Source organism: Myxocyprinus asiaticus, chromosome 12 (assembly GCF_019703515.2).
Source record: "Myxocyprinus asiaticus isolate MX2 ecotype Aquarium Trade chromosome 12, UBuf_Myxa_2, whole genome shotgun sequence".
NCBI lineage: Eukaryota > Metazoa > Chordata > Actinopteri > Cypriniformes > Catostomidae > Myxocyprinus > Myxocyprinus asiaticus.
The window spans coordinates 35,574,056-35,589,580 of NC_059355.1; the positions used below are offsets into that span (position 1 = coordinate 35,574,056).

Below are 15,525 nucleotides of genomic sequence, written 5' to 3' on the forward strand. Positions count from 1 at the left end.
ATAAACTAAAGAAAAATAGAAATAGAAATAGAAACATGTATCTTTAAAAGTAAAATGTCCTAACAATAGGAAGACGTTGATTTAAAAAAATATATACCTCTTTAATAAGGGTTTCCTCAGGACATGTACTGTAGAACAGATTACAGTAATAAAAAAAATAATTCCTTGATATTTAAACTTATATATAAAAATGCTGCAGAAAAAATAAAAATGTACCAATTACTATAACTAAAAACCTATATATATATATATATACACACAGGGTTGGGAGGGTTACTTTTGAAATGTATTCCACTACAGATTACAGAATACATGCTGTAAAATGTAATTTGAAACATATTCTGTTAGATTACTCAAGGTCAGTAACGTATTCTAAATACTTTGGATTACTTCTTCAGCACTGGTAGAGTTTTTCACTTGTTTTGACTATAAAAACTCAGCCAGTACAGTAAGACAAAAAAACACAATTAAAAATACATTCTCTGAAAACCCTAAATATCTTATGCAGTGTTGTTTCTAAAACAAGATCTTGTTTTAAGGATTTTTAGATATTTTTACAGGAAAATAATAAAATAATTATTATCCAGAATATGATTTTTGCCCTAATATCAAAGGTCTTACTAGAAAAAAGAAATTATGATCCAACGTGAATTTTCTTGATAAAAAAATATGATCGTGCCTGGTAACATGTGCATGTAAAATGGCTAGAAATAGCATTTTAGCTTAGCGTAAAGCTGACAATTTACACATGGTTTATTTCTATTTCTTGTGCTCCAAACTTACTTCAGACTTAATTCTCTGTCTGCACGTATGAATGTAACACATCATAAGAAAGTGTTTCACCGCTGTTCAAATGCATTTTGGATCGCATCATTTATATGTATAAATGTTTTTCACCTGAAAGGACTAAATATTAAATGAAACAAATGACAATAAAATGCAAAGTAATCTCTTCAGTAATCAAAATACTTTTTGAATGTAACTGTATTCTAACTACCAATGATTTAAATTGTAACTATAGTGGAATACAGTTACTTATAAGTTGTATTTTAAATACATAATCCTGTTACATGTATTCCGTTACTCCTATACCTGTATATGTGTATATATATATATATATATATATATATATATATATATATACACACACACACACACACACACTGGCAGCCAAAAGTATGGAATAATGTACAGATTTTGCTCTTATGGAAAGAAATTGGTACTTTTATTTACCAAAGTGGCATTCAACTGATCACAATGTAGTCAGGACATTAATAACGTGAAAAATTACTATTACAATTTGAAAAAAATGTTCAGAACTTCTTAAACTACTTCAAAGAGTTCTCATCAAAAAATCCTCCACGTGCAGCAATGACAGCTTTGCAGATCCTTGGCATTCTAGCTGACAGTTTGTCCAGATACTCAGGTGACATTTCACCCCACGCTTCCTGTAGCACTTGCCATAGATCTGGCCATCTTGTCGAGCTCTTCTCATGCATCTTACAGTCTAGCTGATCCCACAAAAGCTCAATGGGGTTAAAATCCATAACACTCTTTTCCAGTTATCTATTGTCTAATGTCTGTGTTTCTTTGTCCACTCAAACCTTTTCATTTTGTTTTTCTGTTTCAAAAGTGGCTTTTTCTTTGCAATTCTTCCCATAAGGCCTGCACCCCTGAGTCTTCTCTTTACTGTTGTACATGAAACTGGTGTTGAGCGGGTAGAATTCAATGAAGCTATCAGCTGAGGACATGTGAGGCATCTATTTCTCAAACTAGAGACTCTGATGTACTTATCCTCTTGTTTAGTTGTACATCTGGGCCTTCCACATCTCTTTCTGTCCTTGTTAGAGCCAGTTGTCCTTTGTCTTTGAAGACTGTAATGTACATCTTTGTCTGAAATCTTCAGTTTTTTGGGCAATTTCATGCACTGTATAGTCTTCATTCCTCAAAACAATGATTGACTGATGAGTTTCTAGAGAAAGCTGTTTCTTTTTTGCCATTTTTGACCTAATATTGACCTTAAGACATGCCAGTCTATTGCATACTGTGGCAACTCAAAAACAAACACAGACAATGTTAAGCTTCATTTAAAGAACCAAATAGCTTTCAACTGTGTTTGATATAATGGCAAGTGATTTTCTAGTACCAAATTAGCAATTTAGCATGATTACTCAAGGATAAGGTGTTGGAGTGATGGCTGTTGGAAATGCGGCCTGTCTAGATTTGATCAAAAATGACATTTTTTCAAATAGTGATGGTGCTGTTTTTTACATCAGTAATGTCCTGACTATACTTTGTGATCAGTTGAATGCCACTTTGGTGAATTAAAGTACCAATTTCCTTCCAAAACAGTAAAATCTGTACATTATTTCAAACTTTTGTCCACCAGTGTATATATACAGTATAAAGTATATACATACAGTATATATACACATACACGCACGCAATAAAAATCTTAAGATCAACACAAATTAATTTATTTATTCTGTATTAAAGTTATAACTGAGAATCATCTTATGAGAACCATCATTGAGAATAATGATAATTCAGTGTGCTTAATTGTAATGAAGATAACGCCCTTAAGTAGGCTTCCTTTTTTGTAAGCAAATATAATTTCTGATTTGTTTATTTGTTTGTTGTGAATTGAAATATGACTCATACATGACATAATCCATCAGCTTCAACCACTGAGATTTTAAACAGCAGTTCAACTCACCAAGAACTTATCTTGATGTTTACATTTCAACATGGCTGCTACTTCCTTCAAATTTGCGCTGTAACGTTGTTCTTCCAGGTCAGATAGAAAGAGGACAGAGATAATACGCTCAGTGATGTAGGTCAGGTCAAAATCATAGTGCCTGTCCATCAACCTCTCCATAACGCTCTCCACACTGTCTCTACTGTGATCCACACAACACATAAAAAAAAAGTGACAATCATATACCATCACATGCAAACTTCAATCATTTCAGAAATTCACTCTTTTTCCTGTCATTCAGGGTCAGCCTCATGATTAGCTCTTACCTGGGAGGGATGTTCATTTGGTTTTGGAACGAGGGCTGAAAAAGATCAGATGTGGTACAAACAATTTTTCACAAAACTTAATAATTCAGTTAAGGGCATAGTTCACCCTAGAATGAAAATTCTGTCATCATTTACTCACCCTCATGTTTTTCAAACTTATATGACTTTTCTTTGGACCACCATAAGAGATATTAGGCAAAATGTTAGCCTCAGTCACCATTCAATTTTATTGCAATTTATTTATTTATTTATTTACATACAATAAACATTAATGGTGACTCAGATTAACATTCTGCCTAAAATCTCTATTAGTGTTCCATTGAAGAAAAAAGTCATAAATGTTTGGAACAACAAGAGGATGAATACATATTGACAGAATTTTCATTTTTGCTATGTACATTTATTCCTCATTCTTAAGTCAATATGAAAATAAATCTATAAATAGGCAGTACTCACTTTAACTGAGATAGCTTCACATGGGACCGAGACCTGGAAGAAATGATAGAGATTTGTATGAGAAGGTAAAGCATAGGCACACGCAAACCAGAATCAAACATCTTAATGCATTATTGGTTTGGAGGTTTTAAACACCGGAGATCATAAAAGAGACACACACAAGCCACTTATAAAACTTACATACATACACACACCAAGCATACCTAGGGGCCACTTGGTGGCTCTCCTTTTAAAGACATCCTCTCTGTCCCTATTAGGCTACTATCACACCAGGGGACATCTGGTACTATTTAACTCCTTATGTGTGTATGTTTCTGTGCACATATTCACACACATGCGTTTAGTTTGCTTCCTTCTCATCAATTAGCTCAGACTCACATTTAACTAACACACTCACCTAAATGCTTAACACACCATCATTTGCCTAAATTAGGTGCAGACACATCGATATACAGTACAATAGCTTAATATGTATCTTAAAACCACTGTTGAAGTGTGTGATTATGGTATGATAACCCTGTTACACTGTTAAAGAGTGTTGGAAAGTGTTATGATGTGTACGTGCTGTTAAACAATTTTGTGCAGTAAAGTGTAAAAGTTTTAGGCAGTTGTGAAGAATGTTGTATAGTGAGGATGTTAAAAAAATGACAGGACAAGTTTTCATCTATCAGTTAACTTCATACAAAGTGCAGTAAACATAAAAAACTAAATCAATATTTGTTGTGACCACCTTTTGCCTTAATAACAACACCAATTCTCCTAGAACTACAGTTTTTCAAGGTTGTTGGTAGATAGGTTGTTCCGAGCAACTTGGAGAACTTGCCACAGTTCTATGTATTTAGGTTGCCTCAATTGCTTCTGTCTCTTCATGTAATCCCAGACTGACTCGATGTTGAGTTACGGGCTCTGTGGGGCCATACCATCTGTGCAGGACTCCTTGTTCTACTTCTATTCTATTCTGTTAGCAAAAAGGAGTGTTTGTCAGAATCAATAATTTTTTCATCTGTTCATTTTAGGTACTAGAATTTGCACTAATAAACTGCAACCTGTTTTAATAGAAAACACAGAGGTGAAGTGAGCCAGAGCCGATCCTAGCTTTTTGGGGGCCCTAAGCAAAAACTTGTGTAGGGGCCCCTGTCAGTATGTTCATAACACTACTTATAATGTCTTTGACAGTGTGGGGGGCCCCTGGCAGATCGGGGGCCCTAAGCAACTTGCTTAGTTTGTCTATAGGGAGGACCGGCACTGAGCAGGACATTGCAAAAAATTAAGGCTCATAGACATTACAATATGTACGTATAATAGCATATAATCATAATAGTGTGTATTCATATTTGTGATAATGTGTGTGTTTCCTTCCAAACTTATAATATGTTATAAACATTATAAGAGTAATGAGAGTGAACTGTAGGTGGAGGTGTGACGTGAGACATTCTGATGGGCTGAACAAAGTTGATCTGGACAGACAAATAGAGAGTGATGTATAAAGAGAAACAAAAGCAGCTGATCACTCAGTACAGGACAGGTGAAAAGCCTACTGGCTTTATAAACTATATCCATAACTCTATATCAGATAATCAGCTGGCCTTTGCCTCCTCCTGGCCATCAGTGTGTGTTTGTGTGTTTGTATGTGTAGGTTTCACTATATTTGTGAGTGCCACCTCTTTGAAAATGTCCTCACTAATATAGTGAATCTGGTTGAAAACCCACTAATGAGGACATTTTAGGTGGTCCTCACTAGTAAAAATGGCTCATAAATTGACCAGATCTTGTTTAGCTTTAAATCTACTGATGTGCACAGGTTTCTGCAAGGGTTAGGTTTAGGGGTAGGGTTAGGGAATAGAAAATATAATTAGTCTGCTATGAAATCAATGGAAGTATATGAGATGTCCTCACTTATATAGTGAAACAAACCTGTGTGTGTATGTGTGTGTGTATGTATCACAAGTGTTCAACAGTTTACTTCAAACTACTGTTGGTTGCTTAGAATGACATACATGTTAAATACAGATTCAAGTGGTGTTTGCAGTTTTCTATGCATGATAAACACCCAGGGGTTCATTAAATACATCCTGTTTTAGCAGTTAGCAACTAATTGCCATAGATACAGACACTATCCTACAAGCTCACACACACCCCATGTCACTCTCATATACTCACAATGAAACTAAATGAACAAAGGTAACAATGATCTTTAATAATCCATAACGTTCTGGTTGTCTCTTACATCTATCAATATATGTATATTAATTTTATCCATACACATTCATCGTTGTGTTGTGTTTCTATTTCCCTTTGAGTCAAAAACATTTGTCATCATATGTAATATACAGTATTTCTACTGCCCTTTCTCTCCATTGATAACAGCTACAAACTCCCTTTAGTCAAAGTCTTATATTTGTCACATACACATAGTGAATAATTAGTCAAATGCTTATTATGGGAAAAATAACGAGATAGAAACAAAATAATTAAGAATACAGATATAATATATAATAATAAGATGACAGAAGTGATGTGTAGACAGATAGATAGATAGATAGATAGATAGATAGATAGATAGATAGATAGATAGAATTTTATGAATTAAATTTTTGAGAGTCCAGTTTTATGGGATCTCTGTATCATGCACACAAGCGTTCTAATCTCTTTCACTACATCACACTCAATCTCTCTGACCCTCTCACTCTCACCCAACACTTCCCCCCTTCTCTCTTCCATGCTGTGTAGGATGGTGACAGAACTAGAGAGCACTGAACTACTGTTTCCCCCCTAGGAATACGGTATGAGATAGAAAAAACAACAGCGAAAGAGTGGAAGAGAGACTGGGGAAGGCAGACGAAGAAGGAGAGAGAGAGGAACAGCTGCAGAATGTAATGTGTGGATATGCTGGTATATATTCGTATGATGGACACTGATGGCATCCAGTAACTGATTGCAGTTTCTATTAAAACAAGCAGGGTTGGGGAGTAATGGAATACATGTAACGGGATTACGTATTTAAAATACAAAATATAAGTAACTGTATTCCACTACAGTTACAAATGAAATCATTGGTAATTAGATAACTATGCATTTTATTGTCATTTGTTTCATTTAATTATGTGATCCAAAGTGCATTTGAACAGCAGTGAAACACTTTCTTATGATGTGCTACATTCGTACGAGCAGACAGAGAAGTAAGTTTGAAGTCAGTTTGGAGAAGGAGAATAAGAAATAAACCTTGTGTAAATTGTCAGCTTTACGCTAAGCTAAAATGCTATTTCTAGCCATTTTACATGCACGTTACCAGGCACGATCATATTTTTTTATCAAGAAAATTCACATTGGATCATAATTTCTTTTTTTCTAGTAAGACCTTTGATATTATAGCAAAAATCATATTCTTGATAATAATTTTTGTATTGCTTTACATGTAAAAATATCTAAAAATCCTTAAAACAAGATCAATTTGATTGATCTTGTTTTAGAAACAACACTGCATAAGATATTTAGGTTTTTCAGAGAATATATTTTTAACATGTGTTTTTTTGTCTTACTGTACTGGCTGAGTTTTTATAGTCAAAACAAGTGAAAAAATCTACCAGTGCTTAAGAAGTAATCCAAAGTATTTAGAATACATTACTGACCTTGAGTGTTCTAACAGAATACATTACAAATGACATTTTACAGCATGTATTATGTAATCTGTAGTGGAATACATTTCAAAAGTAATCCTCCCAACCCTGAATACAAGAGATAACCAGAGTTCATAACTCATCTGGATTAGACCTATTTGAACTATATTTGATGTTGTGCTTGAGAGTAACACACATGGCAAGACCAAAGGCATCTGAGATCATAAACATGGAACATGGAAAGACACACGTGCATAGCCACAGAGGAGCACAGGAACAGATTTCTCCCTCAGGCTATCCATCTCATGAACAGTTAAACTGCCCCATTGAACAATAATTATGTTCAATACACAGCTTAATCTATTTAGATTTTTCCAACATACCCTACCTCTTCTGCCATACATTACCTTGCATCTGTATATATATATATATATATATATATATATATATATATATATATATATATATATATTTGTCTTATTGTGTATTTCTATATATACTTACTGTATATTTTCTATTCACTTTCTATTTTTATTATTATTATCTCTGTCTTGTTGTTGTATTGTTTGTGCACTTGAAGCTTCTGTCACCAAGACAAATTCCTTGTATGTGTAGGCATACTTGGCAATAAAGCTCATTCTGATTCAGATCAATTTTTCCACACAGAATCTTCACTGAAAGAACTCTGCAATTTCCGCAGAATTACACCGTCTGTCATTCACAAAAGTTCTAAACATCCTCCACCCCTTGCATTTTTGTTTATTAACTACTTTGGTAAATATATATAAGCTTTTAGCCTCCAATGAGATTTAAGCTGCTTACTCCCAGCTCCATATAACACATTTTACTATGTTTAAAATCCCTTCTGCAAAATCAACTCAGAAAATGCAAAAATTGTATGCAGATTCCACCTGGGCCTCTGTAGTCATAATAATTAGCGTTATTTGTTTCTTGTCATTAACCATTTTTATTGATTCCACACTCAAATCAACACAAACAGCATATGAAAACACGGAATCAACTTTCAACAAAATATACCCCCCTCCCTCCCTACCCCCCCACCCAACACACATCCTAGTGGTCAGACACAAATAATAACAGACATACATACAAGCAGACAGTCCAAAGAAAATACTCAGACATAAAAATAAACAAAAAACACAAAAAATTGTCCCAAAAAAAGAAAAAGGATTCCACACATCATTTAATTACATACACAACATTTAAACTGTCCCTCTCCACTGTTCCTCCCTGGCAACCCTCCAAGAAGGCCAAATAAGTGCCCCACTTCTTCTCAAAGGCACCCAAGCTGCCCAGCCGTCTATGCGACATCTTTTCAAAGGCTGCCACTGTGCCCAATTCGGTGCGCCACTCATGAAATGAGGGTGCACCAGCCAACTTCCATCCCCCAAGGATCACTTTCCTGCCGATTATCACACTGGTAAGGACCCAGTTTTTAATATGTGTATTCCCTAAGTTAACCCCAGCCCCATCACCCAAAATACAAAGTCTGGGGCAGAACGAAATCTGAGTGCCCAGGATCTCACAGACATAATTCTGAACCCTCGACCAAAACTCTTGAATCTTAGTACAATACCAAAAAACGTGGGCTATGTCCCCATCCTCTGATTGGCATCGCCAACAGGTGGGTGTATCTTTAAGACCAAGCCAATCTAGAGGGAGTCCAATAAAAACGATGCAGAATCTTAAATTGAATGAGGCGCATCCTTGCATCCCTAGACATAGACTTGACATTTTTTAAAATCCTACCCCATTCTTCATCCATAATTAGCGTTATTTAAAAACAACACAAGTCTATGGTATTTCCACAACTCCTCATTTTAATAACTAGGTATACGTGTATGTATGTATTTGTATGAATGTGTTTCACTTCTGCAGTACATGCAATAGCTGTCGAAGGTTTGTCTGCAGACAGCACAGTGTTTCTTCATGAAGTTTTTCTCTTTAAAGGAGTGTGACCCCACTTTCCCCAGCTACTTATGTAAACACATAGAGAAAATGCAGTCACAGCAGATGTATTCTGACACAGAGAAATTATATTTACCCCACATCACCCACACACTCATTATGTTGAAAGTGTTCAGAATCAGAGCTCTCTAAAACAATTTCTATAAAGTCCTAACCTACCTAATTTCTTTGGAATCATTACTGCCATATTATCATCAAAATGTCATGGACGTTATAAAAACAGTTAGGGTGTTTTTTTTTTTCTCTGCATCCTAAAATATACTTAAACACATTTAACGTTATTGTTTTGAAGGTCCTCAGGAATTACCATTAGACCTATGGAGACATTGACCCCTTGCTGGTAGAACAATTAACTGACAAAATTATATTTTTATTTTGGCACCTTATCTTTCAAATTAAATAATACTAATACTAATACTAATACTAATAATAGCAATTATTAAGCCATTGTCTGTTTGTAAAACACATTTGCTTCAACCACGTCCAGATATTGAAGAGCACTGAGCATACATGCCCACACGCCCCCAGATACTGTGATATGAAGACCATAAATCATTGGAGAAGATGAATGAAAAGCATATTGGTATGGGGAATAGCAGAATGATGATAGACCTGTTTTCGGTGCATAGTCCAGATATTAGCAACATAAGACAGCTAGCTATTTTGTCAATTATAAAACAGCCTCTCTCGGTCTCTTGCTGCTGCACAATGAAATACTGTATATTAACTCACGCCAAATCACCCACGCACATCATGTTGAAAGTGTTCTCGAAAGCGTTTTGTGCAAACTCAGTCTTCCAACAGTCAACAATATAAATATCTGTCTATCTGCTTAATAGCCGTATAGAAATATAGATGAAAAATATAGCTATACAGAGGAAAACTCTAGACAAATGTAAAGTGACGGCACTTTATTTGTTGAGGCAGCCAGACTTTTGTTGCCATTGCTTTTATTATATATATTCAGTCATTTGACAGTATTTGACATATCTCAGTGGTAAAAATATTTACGTTCTATTTTAGCCACAGTGTAACGTATTGTGAGATATTGCTGTGGCCGATATTTGTCGGCCGCGTACGTCATCGAGGCTGTCTCGTTTCATTTTTTTATTTTATTGGGAATGCAAAAAAGGTTAACAATTGTATAAATGTAAGTGCATATACATAAAAGACATTGACAATAGAAGAAAAGAAAAAAAAAAAAAAAAAAAAAAGAGACAGCCTCGATGACGTATGCGGCCGACAAATGCGACCTCCGGAGGACGTAGCCTTCCAAACGAGAGACAGCCATAAATACAGTATATATAGGCTATATATTTTAACTTACTCGTTCTTACCGCCTGTGAAATGAGATTGACAATGCTGCCACCTACAGACTGAAAATGAGAAGTAAATCATTGTTGCGCAGTGTAGCTGGTCCTTGAAATGAATCCACATCCTGTGACTTGTTTGACACCGATTCGATGAAATGTTTGAGTCCTGTAGTGTAACGAAATGCTTTTATATTCTACTACAGTCAAAAAGGAGTCAACCACTGTACTCAAGGCCCGCACTCTGTAGTAATGTTTATAGGCTAAATGTAATAGAAGACTCAGAGCTTCCACCGATTTCACACTCCAAAAAATTTTTTAGGTTATTTTTAAGATTGACGCATTTCAATACAAAAAGTCCATCAACTTGAACTGTGTAATCTTGAACAAAATTAAAGTAATAAAACTTGAAATTCCACCATATTGAATTGCGTAATCTTAAAAAAAAAAAAAAAAAATTGAAAGTCAAAGTTATTCAAGTCTTATTCATTTAATTTGGTTAAAGATTACACAGTGCAACTTGATGGGATTTTGTTATGAAATTAAAAATAGGTTAAATATTTTATTTGAGTGGGAGAGGATTTATAGCCCATCTGTTCTAACATTACAGATGATGTTTTTAAATCACATGTACAGCTTCTCACTCACCAATAAGTCCAACAGGTTCTATTATATAAATACTGAGAGCCTGTGAATTTAACTGTAGAGTAGAAATGTAATAGAGACTTAGATTTTATTAAAAGCATGGTTCTTGATAAAACACATTTTGTGTATTACAGCTCTCCACCCTTCTCTCTCTCTCTCTGCAACCAAAGTCTGGCTCATGGATAAAGCATTTCCCTCAACACATCCAACACACACACATGCATTCCCACTAGTAACTCTTTAAGGACTGCAGAATGAACTCCCTATTTAAGTTAGAGCTCTCCCTATGTGTATATTACAGAAATAAAGTGAGACAAAAAGAGTTTCCGCTCTATCGCAGTTGCTGCTGACATTTTGAAATAGAAGAGTCATGAGTTTTAGCCCTGGTAATTTGAATTCTCTTACACTCTCTGCAACACACACACACTCTCTTAAATTCCAAGCAGGAGTAGACGGGAGCAGGTGGGATGGCTGAGGTATGCTTCAACCGTCCCAGAATTCCAGTCTATTTTTACCCAGTCTTTGACCACAGGATCCCTAGGAAATGTATGTGATTTTGTGTATGCTTATCAGTGATTACACAATGCATTTTGCTTTTTTTTAATGTCAAGAACACCACATACGAACATCGTGAATGTTTGTCACAGATTGCAATGAGTTTACTGTATGTGGATTGGAAATATGCACTTATGCTATTTACATGCAAGTAAATCTCTATGGAATTTCATTTTCCATTCTATGGTTCTGCGAGGGCACATAACATACTAAAGCTGTTAAGACCCCAAAAAGCCAACCTGTAGTTTTATATTACAGTCCTGTGTGTTACTTCCATGATCTCGGTCCTAAACATCACAATAGTGAGGCAGGAATGTTGTTTTATCTAATATTAATCCTTAGAGCAATCAATAGCACCACAAATATTTCAGATTGTACCAATAAACAAACTGCATCTGATATTCAATTGCACTGTACATTAAACTGCATTTTTATAGTTGACATGAAATTTCAAGCAGTGATAGGCTGACATCAATGTGACATGCTTCCAGTGTCAGAAATGAACTTTTATATTAAGGGGCAATTTTTCCCCCAAGATTTGATTTTCAGGGATTTTTTTTTTTTTTTACCTTTATGAGCATATATTTTTTATCCAAATGTCAAATACATCAATTCATTAATACAAAATCTCAAGACTGATAATTACCTCTTCATTACACCAACTCATATTTTATGCCAAATATGTATAACTAGAACTGCAGTAGAATATTAAGAACTATATCAGATGTTACAAATAAAAAACAGATGAATTAACTATGAAGACATTTTTTTTTGTTTTTTTGTTCACACATTTTGAATTTCAGGGGTATTTTTGACCTGAGCCACCCTTCATTTCTAACCCTGCATGCTACACTCATCTAAAACTGTTTTAAACAACATTTTCTAAATTAACCACTTAAAACTACTGATGACCAATCACAAAACCTAATATGTATAATTTTCCTTATACATTCATTACTTGGTAACACGTTATAAGGTTGCATTTGTAAACATTGGTTAATGCAATAGTTAACATGAACAAACAATGAACAATACTTTTATAACATTTATTAATCTTGGTTCATTTTTACATATAATTATACATTTGTTCCCATTAAAAGTTAACTGTTTTATGCATTGTGAACTAACATGAGCAAACATGGAACAATATCATTTTGATTAATTAACATTAACCAATATTTAGAAATGCTGTAAAGAATCATTATTCATTGTTAATTCATGATACCTAATGTATTAACTAATGTTAATGAGAAAAGTTTACTTTAACCTTAAATCTTGTTGGAAAAAAAGGTCATTGGACCATTTTTGTCCAGTCTTCTGAGACATTATTTCCTCTAAAGAGTGCAAATATAGAATAATTTACTGAAGACAAATGATGGTTGGGTGAGAGTGATTGATCCCATGCAGACACAAACGTACCTCTGTTATGCTGAGGATCTCTGCATCCTCTGTGCTGTCTCGTGTTTTCGGGGGGTCAGTGGGCTGAGAATTCCTCTCTTTACCCCACCGCTGTTTACTGAAGACACAACCCATGAGTAACTTTTTTCTTTTCCCTTCTTTTCTTGCAAATTCCTCCTCAGATGTCCTCTCCTTCTCTCACTTTCTAAGTCCTTGTTTCCTTCAAGTCTTCAGTCCAGCTTGCACCAAATTAGCCTTGTTTTATGTTTCCTGTCTTCAAGGCACTTTCCTTCTCTTCTCCCCAGTTCCTCAATGTCTTGGCATCCAGTTCCAGCACAGAACCATCTCTCTCAAACTTCAATTCACACACATTCTCTCACACTTCCAGTCTCACCCTCTCAGTCTCTCTCGGGCGTCCAACCTCAATGTGTCTCTTGCTCCCTCGCATGCACACTACACTACGTAACGCCCACCTCTGTGTCTCTCACAGCTGTTTTTGGCAACCTTACATTAGACCCTTCTTCTCTGGGACTCAAGCTCTGCTTACCCACAGGGAGCCACCACACTTTCTCTCTCTCTCTCACACTCACTTAGAAACTCTATTAGGGAGGATGCAATGGCTTTCATACTAAAACAGTATATTTAATATACCCTACCCTTAACCCTAAACCTGACCCTCACATAAACCTGTTGACATTATTCAATTTGAGCATTCTTTGGCTGATTTATTAGCCTGAAACAGCGAAGGGCTCTTCAAATGTATTAGTTAAGTGAAGAATTGTTTTATTATTATTTGGCCTGCAATACATTTTAAATAAAATAATAATAAAAAACATTATTTATATTTTAGTTTTTACAAATGAGGACATCTCAAATGTCCCTAAAGTATGAAAACACACACACACACAAAATCTCCTAATACCACCACAATCCCTCAGTCGACTTGTTCTCTCTCTTTCTGTGGAAACAGCCCTGCATGCACAGAGTGAAGTATTAAGTCTTCTGTTCCTCCTCATCTCCATCTTTCATTGACAGAATGAGACAACAAAGCATCTGTTCTTGCTCCTTCACATCCGCTCCTTTCCTAGCAGCACATGTATTGCATCTGTATGAGTGGGTGTATTGCAGAATAAGTTGCTGTGGAGCACATGACCCCAAGGGCAAATATTTTGCCATGAATAAAATTCAATTCACAATCAAGTTTTTGTAATACGCTGCCTGTTGTGAAGCTGCTTTCCTCAAAATATCTCTGAACAAGTGCCTGAGTGTCAAAATCATAGCTACAGTTCAAGAGAGTTTGAAGTTAGTTATTTTTATTGGTTATTTTTCTATGCTAGCTAGCAGATGTTTTTATGTTGATAGTATTTCTAGAATGATTATAGTATGTTGGTAGTTGACACAAAATTGCAAGCAATGCCAGCAGTGTGCTGCAGTGTTACATGCTATATTCTAGAGTTGGGGTACTCGAGTTTGGACTCGAGTCCGAGCCACGAGTCCAATTTTAATGGACTTGGACACATCACGGACTCGGATGCATTTTTACTCGTACTTGACACGGACTCGAGCCTTTCGGACTTGGGATTTTTTTTCAGAGTCCAGCCGAGTCCATGGCATTTGTGATGCAATGGAAAAACAAGCAAACAAACAAATGTAACATAGGGTGACCATATGTCTCTTTTTCAGATCTGAAAAAAGCGTCCGACCGGGATTTCAAAATTGCCTCTAAATGTCTGGGATTTGGCATTGTCTTCATATTGATGTGCTCTCTAAAGTTAGTACTATCATACATTGTGTATTTGATACTGCGCATCAGTTTTCAAGCGTATATATCCTTACATGTGATTATTCTGGCTGAGAGCAGCAGCGCGCACCCTTTCAAAATCCTTTTTTTTAAATTTTATTTTCTCCCCAATTTGGAACGCCCAGTTCCCAATGCACTAAGTCCTCGTGGTGGCGTAGTGACTCGCCTCAATCCGGGTGGCGGAGGATGAATCTCAGTTGCCTCCGTGTCTGAGACCGTCAATCCGCACATCTTATCACGTGGCTTGTTGAGCGCGTTACCGTGGAGATGTAGCGCGTGTGGAGGCTTCACGCTATTCTCCGCGGCATCCACGCACAACTCACCACACGCCCCACCGAAAGCGAGAACCACACATTATAGCGACCATGAGGAGGTTACCCCATGTGACTCTACCCTCCCTAGCAACCGGGCCAATTTGGTTGCTTAGGAGACCTGGCTGGAGTCACTCAGCACACCCTGGATTCGAACTCATGACTCCAGGGGTGGTAGTCAGCGTCAGTACTCGCTGAGCTACCCAGGACCCCTTCAAAGTACTTTTTAACTCTCTCGCCCGCGCTGTATGTGTGTGTGGGAAAGAGATCATTCATGCTCTACCGCTCTCATGCAGAAATATCAATAACGTAAGTACACTTTAAAAAGTACGTTCCCCAACTCTGCATATTATTAAATAAAACATGTTTTATCAGACTCATGCTTACTATGCAAAGTAATTTCTAACTGAAAATGTTTA

At 36.0% G+C, this 15,525-nt stretch overlaps 1 protein-coding gene across 3 annotated transcripts in view; it reads right to left on the reverse strand.

Moving 5' to 3' along the window:
* Positions 1-13,420, reverse strand: part of LOC127449508 (tensin-2-like) — a 33,759-nt gene extending 20,339 nt beyond the window's left edge. For 2 of the 3 annotated variants that reach the window (XM_051712995.1, XM_051712993.1), the window contains exons 1-4: positions 13,016-13,420; positions 3,481-3,513; positions 3,025-3,059; positions 2,717-2,900 (exon numbers count right to left, since the gene is read on the reverse strand). In XM_051712995.1, coding sequence (XP_051568955.1) covers positions 2,717-2,900; positions 3,025-3,059; positions 3,481-3,513; positions 13,016-13,129 — 366 coding nt within the window. In that variant the 5' untranslated portion in view covers positions 13,130-13,420. The remainder of the gene's footprint in view (positions 1-2,716; positions 2,901-3,024; positions 3,060-3,480; positions 3,514-13,015) is intronic. The other variant, XM_051712994.1, reaches the window with a different exon arrangement.
* Between the last annotated feature and the right edge of the window lie 2,105 nt (positions 13,421-15,525).